At 37.8% G+C, this 16,428-nt stretch overlaps 1 protein-coding gene across 1 annotated transcript; it reads left to right on the top strand.

The window, feature by feature from the left end:
* The first annotated feature begins 3,174 nt into the window (after positions 1–3,174).
* KRT222 (keratin 222) lies at positions 3,175–11,009 on the top strand. Its single transcript, XM_068979201.1, has 6 exons — positions 3,175–3,281; positions 6,315–6,443; positions 7,160–7,380; positions 9,838–9,914; positions 10,239–10,374; positions 10,781–11,009. Exons 1-6 carry the CDS (start codon positions 3,186–3,188, stop codon positions 11,007–11,009), a joined length of 888 nt encoding a protein of 295 aa, XP_068835302.1. The 5' UTR covers positions 3,175–3,185.
* Positions 11,010–16,428: the final 5,419 nt, after the last annotated feature.

Genomic DNA, 16,428 nt, shown 5'->3' with positions numbered 1-16,428 from the left:
TAATTCTGAAGGGTCTGGGGGCTCACTCTCGTGAATGTCCCTACAACTGGTGTTCTCAACCACATCATTTTGGTTCTTGTGAGTTATGTTATAATTAACTTGTCTCTAATAACAAAACACAACATTTCCAAATGATTTCTTTTTCTCACAACTAGAGTAGATTCAAGATGATCCCTATAAGAAGGAAGGAGGTCCTTGCTTATTTGAACTCTGTTATGATTTCTAAAACATAAAGAATAGTATGTAACTCTAACTAGTGCACTGAGAGTTACATGGATCTTACAATTTTATATATGCCATAGTCTTTAAAGAGCTATTTAATGAGCAATATTTAATGAGCTATCCATGTAGTGAACTATTATTACCAATTTCTCTAATAAAAGACAGTATTTTTAACAACAAATTAGCAAAATTTTCCTTGAAAAGTGACATTTGAGATCTTGAATTAAATGACTTCATGATTCACATGCACTATTTCTTTTAATCTAGTATGTATGTGGAATGTTCCAGACATGGAACTCCCATTTGTCTGGGCCAGCAGGGCCCAAATATTAAAGCTGCAGTGTTTAACACAGTAGCTACTAGCCATGCGGGTTCTAAGCACTTCAAGAGTAGCCTGCCCAAATTGAAATGAGCATAAAAATACTCATTGGATTTCAAAGACAGTATCACAGATAAAGAATGTAAACTATCTCATTAATACTTTATATTTATTATATGGTATATGGTCCAGATCTCACATCCATACATGACTACTGGAAAGACCATAGCCTTGACTATACAGACCTTTGTTGGCAAAGTGATGTCTTTGCTTTTTAACACACTGTCTAGGTTTGTTATAGCTTTCCTAATGAGAAGGCAGAGTGCCAAAGAATTGATGCTTTCAAACTGTGGTGCTGGAGGAGACTCTTGAGCATCCCTTGGACAGCAAAGAGATCAAACCAGTCAATCCTAAAGGAAATCAACCCTGAATATTCATTGGAAGGGCTGATGCTGAAACTGAAGCTCTAGCACTTTGGGCATCGGACACAAAGAGCCAACTCATTGGAAAAGACCCTGATGCTGGGAAAGATTGAAGGCAGAGTGAGAAGAGGGTGACAGAGGATGAGATGGCTGCATGACATCACCAGTTCAATGGGCAGGAACTTGGGCAAACTCTGGGAGATGGTGAGGGACGGGGAAGCCTGGCATGCTACAGTCCATGGGGTTGCAAAGAGTCGGACACGACTTGGCAGCTGAACAACAATAACAACTACATGATGTATCTTAGATATTTAAGGTTAAATAAAATATTTGAAAATTCATTTCACTTGTTTCTCTCTTTTGATATGATGACTAGAAAGTATTAAATTACATATGCGGTTTAAATTCGTGGCCCACATTCTGTTTCTTTATTGGAAAGCACTGCTATAATGTAGAAATACCTGAGAGGTTTATTTCAGATGCAGATTGCCAGGCCTGGAATCTAGTTCAGCTCTCTATATTTTAGGCGAAGATTAGCAAGAACTGCATAAAGTAATAAGAGTTTAATTCTTTCCTGATTCTCCTTGCACTATCAATGCCTGTTTCTCTTCCCATTTCTCAGTTGCAATTACCCAAAAAAGAGAATCAGTTTGGCCTAAATAATCATAAGCAATGCTCTTTAGTCAGAGCTTTTGGGCCAGGCTACCTCACAGGTCTCTGACCTACAGATTGACTCTTCTTGGGTAAAGTGTCCACCCCTAGACCAATCCACTGTGACCAATGGGGAGGGTGGAGGAGGCGAGGGCCAAATTAAACAGAGCAGAGGAATGACCTGGAACCTCACCTCTCAGCAAGAGTTCTGGGTGCCCGGCTTTGTTTGGAGGGGACTGTGAGAATGCCTGGCACAGACTGGACTAGCCAGCAGTGAGTTAATTCAGAAATTAAAAGAGCATAATGTATATTCAAAGGCCCTGTGAGCACCAGAGCCAAAGATCGATTATTTCCTGAACTACACTCCAGATACGATTTCAGCCAAGCCACTCTACAAATAACAGTGATAGATCTAGCCTTTAAAATATTTCAGTCATAGCCAGCAGCCAGCTTTTCAGGCTAAACAGGGAATTTAGGTGGGGAGAGACATTTTGGAATACAGCCAAGGGATCAAAGCCCAGTCCCAAGGAGGCCATTACATCACCAATCACCATATGACCTCAGGAAAGACGCCTTAACCCCTCCTGCACAGACTTATCATCTTTACAGTTTACAAAATGACAGGGATTGTGACAATTAAACAGAATGACAGACGTACAGGTGCTTTATAAAGTTAGAAGAGCTGCACAAATGTGTGAGTACGCAGGAGTTGTCACCAACTCTATGTTTACTCATGAAAGAGTAATCCGACAATATATCTTATTTCTTATTTCTTAACACACCCAGCACAGGGGCTGTCTTGTTGTATTTCTTCAACCTTGTTGAAATGTTGGAAATGTTAACTGTCAGTTCTCATCCTCTATTAGCACTTATCTCCAGCCATAGCTTCATCTGTAATATGCCTTCAGGAATTCACCTCAATATATCAAACTCTGCCATCAGGCCAGCCGCCCACCACACGTCAAGCAGTATGTATTTAAGAGAAATACAATCAGTCAATCTTGCAGCTTATGACAGCCGTCAGCTGAATATAATGGTCACTTTTTCCATAACTGTCAGAATATTCAAGGTTTACAACATATTCTAATGCCCTCCCATAGCATTTCTGTTTAAATAATCCAAATGCTGAGGAGAGTCATAAAAGAAAAGCTTAGGTACCATGTTTTAAGCCCAGGTTTATTTTCATGTAATATTTTGGGAAAACAAAACACAATTTTCTTCATGTTATGCCCCATTTTCTTTCCACAAGCTATATTAACTTCCCTCTGTCAAATGTGCTCAGTTTTATAGAGACCCAATCCACGAATACTGAGACTGTCTTCCTTTTTTGGTTCCTTTATGGAGAGACTGACACTTCTACCAGATCAACAATAGGAGAAAAGGGTTTACTAAATATTTGCATAATTGATGAGAAACCCAGGGCTTTCCATGGCTTCTGAAAAAAAGGGAGCTCTGTATCTTTAAGACTCCGTGGCGCTCTCTCTGCTCGCGATGCAGACAGAGCAGGTTCTGCCGCAGAGACTCATCCTATCGATAAGGTTCTGTTAGCCAAGGTGGAGGATGGGAAAAGAATGGAGCTGTCCCAGCTACTCAATGAGATCAGGGCAAACTATGAAAAGCTCCTCACCAGAAATCAGATAGAGACCGTGCTCTCAACAAGGATCCAGGTAATGATTTCATACAGACAGGCATCTTCCAGGATAAGGAGACAATCCATGTCTATCCAATTCCTGTCCCGGCCTCTCTGAGGTACAGTATTTCCTTTTCAATGCAGCATATACTGGGGAAGGAATTTAGGTTTTACTGCAATGTGACAGGGACTATAGGGGGAAAGGCTGTGTTTATTACTGTTAAATGACCATTAAATGAATGTTGATTGATGCATTTGATTTTTATATAAATCATGAGGTTACTGTCATTAACAAAACATCGGATCAGTATACAATAAAATGATGCACGGTAACCTCTTTTAGACATCTTATTGGAAGGAAGCATTTCAGATACCCTTGGAAGATATCACGGATTTACGTATAGAAATAACTTAAATAACACCTTTAAAATGACAAGCTTTATAGTGAACTTATCATCTTGCACACTTTGCAAGATGAAACGAAGTAAAATATTTCTAAAAGGTTTCTATCATTTTTTCATGAGTTTGATTTTATACCAGACTGTTACAAACAGAAGTCATGTGAGTATGTGAACATGGTATCCAGAAACAATGATATAAATTGGGACAATCAAAATTCTCCAAATCAATAAGGACTTTTCACTTTGACTATAGATTTTTTTTGCTTTTGTACTAAAAGGTGAGAAATGTTTATCTCTATTACTAAGCATGTAATATTTAAGTGTTGTTTAGAAAAAGAGCCAAATTAAATAAGGGCTAAATCCTCATTTCATAGACACTTTAAAATGACAATCACCCTTAGCAATTAATTAAGGTCTCATCTCTAAACAAATGGAAAAGCATCTATTTTAGAAACAAAGCTTCAGAAATTCAGGGTTTTTTTTTTTTTTTTAGTTTACCTATCATATCTGAGTTCACGTTCTATTCCAAGCACCCAAACACAGCAAAGAGTTTACTTAAGAACATCACCAAAAAGGAAAAAAATATTGTTGGAAAATCATAGGATGTTATCGCATTAGTAATTCATTTTTAGTAATATCATAAATTTAATCTCTAGGTAACATTTTCAGTCTTCATAAAGAATGATCAGCATCTCAAATGAAGCAAATTCACTGAGATATTTGAAGTGTTGCAAGAATTCACTCACCTTTTACAAGGAGAAGAAAACAATTAATAGATGACAATTTCTGAAAATTATAAACCAAATAAACATTTTATTGTGCAATAATAGAAATACAAGTTACTTAGTTTACAAGTCACAATGCTGAAAGACTAAAGTGAAAAAGCAAGATTACAGTAAGTTCGGTTTCCTTTTAACATAAAACTACTTTAGGGGACTTCTTTTTTTCCCAAAGAATTCAGAAAATCAACTAGAATAAATTTGAGAAAGCATGATTACTTAATTATTAAAAAATAAATGTAAGCTATTTTAGTTATTTACAGCTATATAACAAACCACTCTAGAACTTGGTGAATTAAAAAGACAATTGTATTGTCTTTCATACTGCTATGGGGTAACTGGGTTTAGCGGGGGTGATTCCTCCACCGCGCATGACATTGGCCGGGACCACAGGCATCTTGGGGCACAACTAGGTTGGGACAGCCAACGTGGCTTACTCCTGCGTCTGGCACCTTGGCAGGACATTTCTGGAACGCTGGCTCAGCTGAGACAGCTGGGCCTGTTTCTCTCCATCTGGCCTCTACACAATCTCTCCAACAGGGTATCTGGACCTCTTACGCACTGAGGCTCCCAAAGTATAACCAGGGCCCCCGAAAGCACAGAAGTGGAAGTTGTCAGGGCTTCCTAAGGCCTACAACTGGCACATCTTCTATATTCTGCTGACTAAGGCAAGACACAAGTCATCCCAGATTGTATGGAACAGGACCAAACAAGGACATGAATTTGGGGAGGTGTGATTCACCGAGAGCCATCTCGGAATCTAGCTACCACACAAGCCTAGCTGCCAGCTCCCCACTCAAAATCCAGTAGATATCAGAATTCTTATGCTCTTCCGTTTCTGAGGTTCTTGTCCCCCTCTTTTGCGGTTTCTCTAATACGTGTTGCTGCTTTGTTTTGCCAACCTAACACTAAGGATAAGTGACACAGCAAATGAATTTTGTCATCTAATTCCTTGAACTATACTTTATTGACTTTCATTTAATCCAATATTTCCTTTAAAAAAAATCTATTGTACCACCAAATTAATTTTTGTGTGTTTTAAAATGTATTTTTATATGAACATTAGAAAGTTCTAATTTTTGCCTCAAAATAGTACAATCAATTCCATACACTGCTCCTACTGTTCTTCGGGCCAAATGTTGAGAATTCTGTCAAAAGATACTTTCATTCAATCCCAGAATCAGCATAAGAACACTTACAGTTGAATATAAGATAATTAACTCATTATTTAATATGAGAACATTTAGAGAGCAGTTTTTAAAGAAGCCATTTTGCTACTATCCTAGATATCCAAAGTTAGCATGCCTTCTAAAAAGATCATTTTGAAAAAGGTGAATCAACAGTGGATTCTTTTAATATAGAAGTCTATTTTAGAATCTCTCATGCCTATGATAACTTAACTCTCTAAATTATTCATAATATATTTTCTAGTAGTATTTACTTCCTGTTCATATATCCAGTCCCAGAAATAAGCAATTCATAAAGCAGCTTATAAGAAAAAAGTGGGGGAAGGGGGAACTAGTAGCTAAATTCTATCTTTCTTCTTTAATGATGCCATAAATAGTGGAAAGTTAAGAATCAGAGGTCTCAAACTTAGGCCTTGCAAACTTACTTCTCATTAAAATGTATTTTGCTGCATTTCATAGATGGTCATGGTAGGAAAGGACTTTCGAGGTTCGTTTTACATCTGAGAAAACCGAGTGCAATTAACTCACGCATGTGTTTAATTAGTGACTGAGCAGCAACCAGAACATACATCTGTAATTTAAAGAAAAAAGATTTGATTCCTATACTATTTGTCTATAACTGCTTTTAAAGGTCTCATTTTCAAAAGTGCCCTTTTTGTTGTCGTTGTTGCTGCTATTATTGTTGTTGTTGGCTTTCTTCTAGTTGGAAGAAGATCTAAGCAAAAAAATGGACAAAGATGAAGAGGCTTTAAAGGCAGCTCAAGCAGAACTCAAGGAAGCCCGACGCCAGTGGCACCACCTGCAAGTGGAAATTGAATCTCTCCATGCCGTGGTGAGAATGACCTCAAGGCAGATGGCCCGTTGAGTCCCCAGATGTTATCTGATTAGGAGAGGGAAGGAGTAATATCCATTACTGGACAGTGAAAAACTAAAAATCAGGGCACTGAATTCTATCCATTTGACCTAGCCCCGCCTCCATCATGGCCATGTCGATCATCAGTTCACTGAAGGTTTAGTTCACACTTACAATAATGAAATAATCCTTACTCCAAAACCCTGGGGTTCTCTAAATGTTAGAATGAGGAAAAAGAGCTTTTGTCATTATCCAAAAGTCCTAACAGTGGAGGATTCTTTTGTCCATGTTACAAAGACTTCTAACAGAAAAATATTAAACACTTTCCAAAAATGCCTTTTATAAGGAGTCTGCTCTGGCTTTACTATTCCACATTCTATACTTTTCAATATATAAGAAATCAAATAAATCAGGGTGATAATAAACTAATCATACTGCAGATTCCTTTGGGGGAGGGCATAAGAATGATCACAGGTTTCCTTGGAAATAGAAAACTCTCTAGCTGTAGATAGAAAAGACAACTTTTTAAAAGTTGGGCCATACCTAAAGCTGTAAGGAAATACCTCTTGCATAAGTGCTATACAATTATTGCAACCTTTTAAAGAAAGAACTCAACCGAATGAAGACATTGCAAATCAGGTTTCAGAGACACAGTTTGTTTCCTTGATTCACTGATGAAGATCTGTATAAAACAGGAAAGGGGTCTTGAAAACTCCCTACATGCCAGTGAGCAACATTACCAGATGCAGCTACAAGACCTAGAGGCAGTGATTGAAGGACTAGAAAAAGAGCTACAGCAAGTAAGGCGCGGCATTGAAAGGCAGCTTCAAGAGCATGAAACGCTCCTCAACACCAAGATGAGGCTGGAACAGGAAATCGCAACATATCGCCGCCTCCTAGAAAAGGAAGAAATCAGGTACCTAATTTCCATATAGTGAATGACCAGAAATATAGAGCCACTTAGGTCACTGATGTAGTCGGAAAAATTAAATCTAAAAACCTATCATTACCAAGGCATGATCACTGAGTTCCTACCACAAACTAGGCACTGCAAAAAAATTAGTGGGAGAACTAGTTCCAGCCGCCTCAAATTATCAGGGACTTTCTCGATGGCTCAGCCAGGGAAAGAATCGTTCTGCGATACAGGAGACGTGGGTTTGATCCCTGGGTTGGAAAGATCCCCTGGAAAGGAAAATGGCAACTCACTCTAATATTCTTGCCTGAAAAATCCCATGGACAGAGGAGCCTGGCAAGTTATAATCTGTGGGGTCGCAAAGAGTCAAACGTGGCTGAGCGACTAAGCACACACCAAATTATGAATAGATGAGCCAAAATCAGGGACTTGAGCTACAAGAAAGAGCACAAGCAAGCCTGGAACAAAATGGAAATGATCCTCCATCACCACAAAGAAGGCCTTCTTTAACATTCTCACTTTCCCTGCCATTCACCCCTTATAGAATTAGTGCCTCCAACAGACCACCCACGAAGAAAGTTTGAAAAATTCACACATTTCTGCTTTTCCCCCTCCCATAAGGGCCCACTCCAGGCACACATCAAACTCCAAAATAATAATAATACTATTAGTAATACTGTTGTTACTATTATTATATTACAACCATGGAAAGCAACGTTGTTCTACGTACATGGTTTGAAAGACTTCCAGATGCTCTGACAACAAAAGGCATCAAAAGAGGGATTCTTAATAATTTACACACAGTTTCATAATCTGCAATCACTTGTAAGGTCATATGACTTGGAGCACAGCACAACCTACAATTTTCAATATTCCCAGAAAAATAAAGCTTTATTTGTGCTTGCTTCAGAATTCTGCTGCTGCTGCTGCTAAGTCGCTTCAGTCGTGTCCGACTCTGTGTGACCCCATAGATGACAGCCCACCAAGCTCCCCCGTCCCTGGGATTCTCCAGGCAAGAACACTGGAGTGGGTTGCCATTTCCTTCTCCAATGCATGAAAGTGAAAAGTGAAAGTCAAGTCGCTCAGTCGACTCTTAGCGACCCCATGGACTGCAGCCCACCAGGCTCCTTCGTCCATGTGATTTTCCAGGCAAGAGTATTGGAGTGGGGTGCCATTGCCTTCTCTGTCAGAATTCTGAGTCCTCTATAAAACTGGGTGAAACTACTATCATCTATAATAAGTTTTAACATTTACCAAATCTTTGAAAAACACAAATTGAATTAAAAATACCATTTAGTAGTTAAGTGATGCTGGGCAAATTATTGAATCTCTCTTTGTCTCAGTTTCTCATCTATAAAATGCTTACCTCAGAATTGCTGAGGATTAAATGAATTAATGTTTGTAAAGTGCTTAAAACAGTGCTATGTAAATAAATTATATAGCTGTATACATATAATTCATTTATTATGAAATAAAATGGTTGTAGATTTGGTTTAATGCCTAATCATTCAAGATGTTGATAAAGTGGTCTTTAACATTCCTTTAACACAATTTTTAAAGTTTTATTATCCTATATTTAAGATACACAGGTATTTGGGCTTCCCTGGTGGCTCAGATGGTAAAGAATCCGCCTGCAATGTGGGAGACGTGGTTCGATCCCTGGGTTGGGAAGATCCCCTGAAGAAAGGAACAGCTACCCTCTCCAGAATTCTGGCCTGGAGAATTCCATGGACATACAAGCCTGGCAAGCTACAGTCCATGGGGTCACAGAGTCGGACATGACTGGGCAACATTCACTTAAATTTATTTAAGATAAAGTTACAAAAGCTATCAAGAAAAATATAATGAACTCCTATGTTTAAGAAGTGAAACATTTATAATGTTACCGAAGTCCCCCTAATCCCTACCCCAGCACCTAAACCACACCCCCACCCATCTTATACCCCTCCATCAGTCTAACCTGGCTCCCAGGTCTGATGCTTATAAGCCTCATTATATTTATATATCCCTAAGCAAATTGGGGAATGGTTTTGCATATATTTTAATCTTTGTAAAATGAGCTAGCTACAATCTTTCTTCCCCCCACTCAATGTTATACTTGGGAGATTGTTCCCTACAGATACAGTGTATATTTAGTTCACTTATTTTCACTGTTAGATAGTATTTCCTTTGTATTAGTGATGGTTTAGTCGCTAAGTCCTGTCCAATTCTTGTGACCCCATGGACTGTAGCCTGGCAGGCTCCTCTGTCTATGCGATTCTCCAGGCAAGAATACTGGAGTGGGTTGCCATTTCCTTCTCCAGGGGATTTTCCCGACCCAAGATCAAACCCAGGTCTCCTGCATTGCAGGCAGATTCTTTACCAACTAAGCTACAGTTTATCCATTCTCTTATTGGAGAGCATTTGTTTCAATTACATGCTAATACAATGTTGCTCCTATAATTTTGTTTCTAATTTCAGATATTATGGTAGTATCCAAGGTGGGAAAAAAGAACAAAAACCTACCACAAGTAGAGTCGGCTTTGTTTTACCTTCAGGTGAGCTTGTGATTTAACTAACCTGAAAAGTGAAGTGCCATTTATAGGCACTTCACTTTATTTATTATATTTTTATTATTATTTATTAATAACATGATATGTAATTTTATATATTATTATTTAAAATAATATAAAGTATATATTATATAATAATATATTATATAATATTTAATAAGAATTTATTATAAATATTCTAAAGTAGCAAAAACAGCAATATTTGAATAGTTTGACTTACACAATGTGACTAGTACTTAGTATATAATAGTACTGTGAATAGTACTGTGAATGTTGTAATTTAATATTTCATAAATAATATTTTCACAGCCATTATAAATGAAATATCTTTTTCAACAAAAGTCCCACAAAAGTATGAGGATGAAAAAGTGGAAACAGTGACCAAACAGGCAATATTAAATGGAAATATTGTGAAAGAAAGCACTGAAGCTCATGGCACAATTCAGTAAGTAAAATAATTTTCACTTAGAAATAATAATGAACACATGCAAAAGAAATTAACTTCAATTGAGTAATCTCAGTAATCTTTGATGTGTCTAAACATAATTTTACATATTGTGATTTTTAATCAGACATGAATAAATATATTAAAACTCAGATGAAGTACTCAATCCTTAATTCATCATTTTTCCAAAAAATATAGCCAAGACATGAAAATTCCATAGAACCCCTTAGAAATTTTATTCATATGATTTTTAAAGAATACATTTAACTGTCACAATGTAAATTATAAATTGTAATTTAAAATTTAATGTTATATACATTTCTTATTATTCATATACAATATATATTACATGTTTTTTACTATAGCTGTACTTCTTCATATAGGAAGATTTATTTTATCATTTCAGGACAGAGAAAGTGGATGAAGTTATTAAAGAATGGGAAGGCTCCTTCTTTAAAGATAACCCTCGATTAAGGAAAAAATCAGTTTCTCTTCGATTTGATCTTCATTTAGCAGCCACTGATGAAGGGTGTTCACAGACTAAGCAGGATAATCTACCAGATATAGAAGTCAGGCTTATCATGAGAAGATCATGCAGTATCCCCTCTATCAAACGTCCATCAACAACTAATTAATCCAAAGACAGTATTTGACTTGATGTGAAAATGACATTAGGATGGACCAGGGTAGGCCTGCTGGCCACCTTCTGTCCCAAAATGTAAGTTATTAAGTATGTATGTTATGACCAATGTATGACTCATCAGAAAAAAAAAAGAGGGAGGGACAAAATGTCTCTGAATATAATTGTAGGTGTTTTTTTTGTTTTGTTTTTTTGGACAAAGGGAGCTTAAAATCAGAAATTAAGTACAGGTTCTATTTTATTTATTATCCAAATAGTCTTCCTTTTCCCTTAAATTTTTGTCAGAAATTGTAAGCATTAAAATGGTTTAGTTAAGTCTTCAGAATTTCACTCAATGGCTGAATATTCTAAGGTAAAGGGAAGGGTCTGTTTAAATATGATTGTATTATATCAAGAAACACATTGAGTCATCATTATTCCATCACTGATTACATCTAAAAGGATTTTTCTACTTAAAAAAGAAAGCATTATAAACAAACCTTTAAAGAGAAATCACTTAACCGAATTCTTTCCTTTTGAGATAATAATTTGTGCAGGTAGAAAATAAGAGTTATTTTCTACCAGATGTTTTGAACAAACAATAGAAGACACCCGCAGGAGCATCTGATGATTAAATTAATCTTCATCTGAAAGTTTTCTGTCATCAAAAGAGGAAATCTAGTTACTACAATTACTGGAACAGGATCCAACCTCTCATCATTCCAACTTTTCCATCTGTATAAAGTTAAATATGATTTTAATTTGAGTCTCTGATGTGAGCATTAGATAAAGATACTATATAAAGTATTGTAAATATTTCTTGCAAACATTCGTGTGAATTAAGATAACAGTATTGTTATCTAAGCAAAGAGTATTTGCAGGATTTATGTTTGTAAGTTGTTCAAACCCTAATAAATATGGAAAGAAAATATATTTGTGAATAAGTCAAGTATTGCTGCAAAGTTTGTTAAACAGCCTAATTTGTTTAATACAGGTATATTTAAAGACCTTAAATAATAAATACTTGTTTTAAAACATTAGAAATTTATAGGCTATCAATTTTTTTCTAAGCAGAAAAAACATTGAGTACAACTCTCCATACTTTTTTTCCCAGCTAAAGTATCACCTAAAGGGCTACAGCTGTTAGCATATTAATACAGCCTTTGGAACTCTCTCTCTCTCTCTTCTTTCGACAACAACAACAACAAAAAGTAATTTTAACCAGAAGAAAATTATGTTAAATAATCTTTAGCATAATACAGGGAATAACATTTAAATGTTCTTTTGGTTAGTTCGGATTTATTTTAGCCTGGCTTATTCTATTTCGTGAAAGGGATGATTTTGTTTTGTCAACGACACAACAGCATGTGAAGTGCTTCTTTTTGCATAAGCATCTGACCTAAAATACATCCTGTATATCAAAGTGTTTTCATTCAATATTAGTTAAATGCTACTAACTTTATTAAAGCTTTGGAAATGCAATCATATAAGCTATTGTACTAAAAGTTACTGTACTAAGCAACAGTATCATAAATAAAGGAATAAATCTAGTGTCATCTATACACAGTGTTAAAAACAGTACCCGGCATCATGAATGTAACTGCTCGTGATAGTAATTCCACTATGCACCTCTTGTATGTATAACATGTACATTTTAAAATACAGTACCTGAATTTATAACAGCTTTATTTGCTTCAGTATTTGCATTTTAAATTGGGATATGAGTTTACCAAAGTAAATGATACCACTACAATAAAAAAAAAAAACCTGAAACATGAACTTGCAAACCTGTATTGTATTTGAGTTTGATACATTGTATTGAGCAGAATTATTCCAATATTGTTAGCTTCATTGCAGAATGGAGAAAACTACAACCAAGGTGCATAAAAGCACAACTGTTATACTTTTATTTAACAACAGAAAAATTAAGAATGGTATATGCTAATATGTGATATATTCTAATTAAAAAATAAAAATAATCTCATAGTCCTGGGAAAAGTATAATAACAGCAGCCACAATTTGCAGAGGGCTCACTCTGCTCCTGGTCCTGTAATCAGCATCCTCAAACTCAATCTCTAATCCTCACAGCAATCCTACAAGATGAACAGTATCATCCTCATGTGATGGATGAATAGAAATTAACATTCTTCAATCTCTCTGACATGGTTCAAATGCACGCTTCCATAACAAAATACAAAAGTAAATACTACGAATCCCTTCACTGTTCACCTGAAACTACCACAACATTGTTAACTGGCTACAACCCAATACAAAATCAAAAGTTTAAAGTTTGGGGGGGGAAAAAGTAAATAATAAGTTCAGTTACCAACAACTGCACAATCCCAGCCCTGCAACCACGCAACCACTCATGACCCATGCAACCAGGAAGGAGTCACCTAAATTCTCTAGGTCTCCGTTTTCACACCTGAAAATGAAGAGAAAGGTGGCACTTGATCATCATTCCTGCCCTGCCTACTTCACAGAGCTGTTTGAAATAACACACATGTAAAAATACGTGGCAAAGCACTACTCAAATATACAAGAATATATGGATGAAAACAGTCACTGGGAGAGAAGAATTCATGTGCATGTCCCAAATCCCCAGATATTTTGAAGGTGAGGCAGAAGACTGTAAAAGCAATCCACACTGTGTCGAAGTCTACACAACATGGTGAATCACTCAGACCTGGAAATCTGCTGGACTTCAGTATTTCACAATGACTTCTAGTAATAGCAACTGAACAGCCATAACTTCTGCTTTCACAGAAAGGGCTGAGAAAACTAGCTTATTTCACCATGTTTCTTATAGCCACATTTTGTTTTTATTAGCCAGACTGTTATAAGTGGTTCAGACAGAGTTCTGTCCTCCCTTTCCCTACTTTAAGTGGTGGGGAGCGGGGAATCCATTTAAAAATGCTTCATTAGAACAAACTCTAGACAAACTGCATGGCTCAGTGTTGGATTCAAAACCTTTTTGAGTCACAAACCTCTTTGAAAATCTGTTAAAGGTCAAAACCTCTATCTGGAAGAGAGTTGGGAGAAAGCACCTGAAAATTGTGTACAATCTTAAAAGGTTATAAAGCAATAAACCTCCTGGAGCCAATTCACAGACTAGTAGGTGTCCAAGGACTATGAGTGTTTCCTTATTCTCTCCCATGTTCTCCTCTTTCTTCCTTCCCAGTCATGGTCTTGTTCTACCCCCGTTTCTTCCTTCCCGGCATCTTCCCACAGCAGGAGGGAAAGAAATCAAAGAGACTTCAATCCCAGCTTGATCACTTATTAATTTGGGGAGGAAGAAGAACCTCGAGGAAGTATTAGTGTCAAAGAGCAACACAGGTAAAGTTCCTGGATCTTGCTGCCAGAAAGAAAACTAAACTACTTGGTCCTATCTCTGGGGTTTACCATTAGGTGCCTGTGAGGGTTCCCAATATCTTTACATGTAGTATGAACAGTCATATTAACTGTTCATCCCACATCTTCCAGGAATAATCACCATTCAAAATAACCTGTCCTGCAGGCCCCATAAATATCCCTGCCCATGCAAGATCATATGTCCTAATGTCTGCTTGGGGAAAAAATCAACAGCAACTCAGTGTAAGTAGAGTCCATCCTGTTGGATATTTCACTCTTCAGTCTTAATTTCTAGGACTTTCTCTATTATATTTTGCCTATATTCTTCCTTTCTTAATTTTTCAAATCTTCAGAGCAGAGAAAGAACTAAAGGGAAGAAAATGAGATAGCTGATCATTTTTTCACTCCACAGATATGGGCATGAGAATGCGCATTGACAGATGTTGAATCCCCCAGCCCACGAAGCTTTCATTCTTGATGGGAAGAAAAAGATAACAACATAAAAATATAACAAATAGAGTATGTTAGGTGGTAATATATAATATAGAAAAAAAACATGGCTAGGAGGTTGGGGAATGAGTTACAGTTTTATATACATAGGAAAAACGTACTTAGAAGGTGACATTTGAGTAAAGATCAGAAGATGAGACAGTGTATCAGTGTCACCACTCCTTTCCTTTCCTACTATTTTTGAGTCCTCCCTTTCCCACTACAGTATGCTTTGTTGCTAACACCCAGAACTTTTTCTGCAGAAGACTGCCTAGAGATGACATAACCAAGCACCTGCCCCAGCATGGTGCCTGCCCAATCCTCCACCATGAAAGCCAGTGGAAGAAGGTACTGGGATTCCCTGCTGAAGCCTTCGTGTATCTTACATTAATCCATATATCTGATGCTTTTATATTAAAAAAAAAAACCAATTTCAGATACATTATCTCAAGCCCCACTCAGGCTGCCCATTATCCTTTGATGACCTCTTTTCCCTTTCATATGCTCTTTAGTTTCACTAATCTCTAATCATGAACATGAAAATATTGGAGGTGGAAGAACTGGACAGAGGGTCACTTGTCCCTGGCTTTGCATACTTCTGAAGATACCCTAGTCCCTGCTGGCACACCCAGGATGGTGGCTAAGGGTAGCTGAAGAATCCAATCATTCTAAACGTCAACACCATTCTCAAGTGATTTCAGATCCTTCCCCTCTCTGCAGTGGCGCACGTTGGTCAAGTGTTTATATATCCAAGGAGAGGCTGCTATCTAGTACATCAACGTGGTCATGATTTAGTGAAAAGAGTCCTGGACTAGACCATAGCCTGCCTCAATATACATTTACTAAGCTTCTTACAATGGTTCAAGGCCTTACTGGGCACTGGCTATAGAAAGATGACCAATGCAGACGGCTGAATTTTTGCTTTCAAGGCTCTCATAGAGTACTGAGAATAACAAACACAGTCTGATACAATGTATTAGGTAAAGGCCATAATTGTTATCAAAGACTCTTGGGCGTTCAGAAGAAGAAATTTGGGAGGAGGAGGGGCGCGTGAGGCGGGGAGTTCCCGGAGGGCATCAGGGACAGAATTTGAGCTGGATCCGGAAGGACAGATGAGTTTAAGCCCAAAAGTGAAGGACTGTCGTTCCTGGCAGAGGAAACCGAATGAGCCAAGGCGCTTTAGGACACAGACCCCTTGCCCAGCGCTGCAGGGACACACAACCCGGGGCAAGGAGATTTACATCTCCGGGCCTTGGCTCAGAAACCTGTGACAATTACACCAGCCTTGCGCTTGGGAACAACTGGAAAGATCTGTGCTGCTTTCGCCAAAGCTCTTGCCCGCGGTTAAGGCAGGAAGCCCTGGGAGGCGCGCAGGAGGACGGAGACTGTAAACCCGGCTCTCCACGCCTCCATCCTCGGCTTGGTGAAGTATATACACTCCAGCTCCCAGAGAAAGAGTAAAGAAAAAGACCGGAAGGAAAAAAAAAAAAAACCAGAAACTCTCGGGGGCAGGGACGGGGGGCGTGCGCGGCCTGAGTCCGGCCGGGGTGGTGCGCGGGCCGCGCGGCCACAGTGGTTCCGGGACTGGCGCCTG

This window comes from Capricornis sumatraensis, chromosome 8, assembly GCF_032405125.1.
Source record: "Capricornis sumatraensis isolate serow.1 chromosome 8, serow.2, whole genome shotgun sequence".
NCBI classification, from domain to species: Eukaryota; Metazoa; Chordata; class Mammalia; order Artiodactyla; family Bovidae; genus Capricornis; species Capricornis sumatraensis.
The sequence above is the reverse complement of the archived record's forward strand: the minus strand, read 5'-3'. Positions and strand labels throughout refer to the sequence as shown.

What these genes read in the sequence shown, in the direction of transcription:
- KRT222 (XM_068979201.1), top strand. Translation starts at nt 3,186, where the DNA reads ATGGAGCTGTCCCAGCTACTCAATGAGATCAGGGCAAACTATGAAAAG. An exon ending in CTAGAAAAGGAAGAAATCAG is followed by an intron (nt 7,381 to 9,837) that starts GTACCTAATTTC and finishes TTCTAATTTCAG; the next exon opens with ATATTATGGTAGTATCCAAG. An exon ending in CGGCTTTGTTTTACCTTCAG is followed by an intron (nt 9,915 to 10,238) that starts GTGAGCTTGTGA and finishes ATATTTTCACAG; the next exon opens with CCATTATAAATGAAATATCT.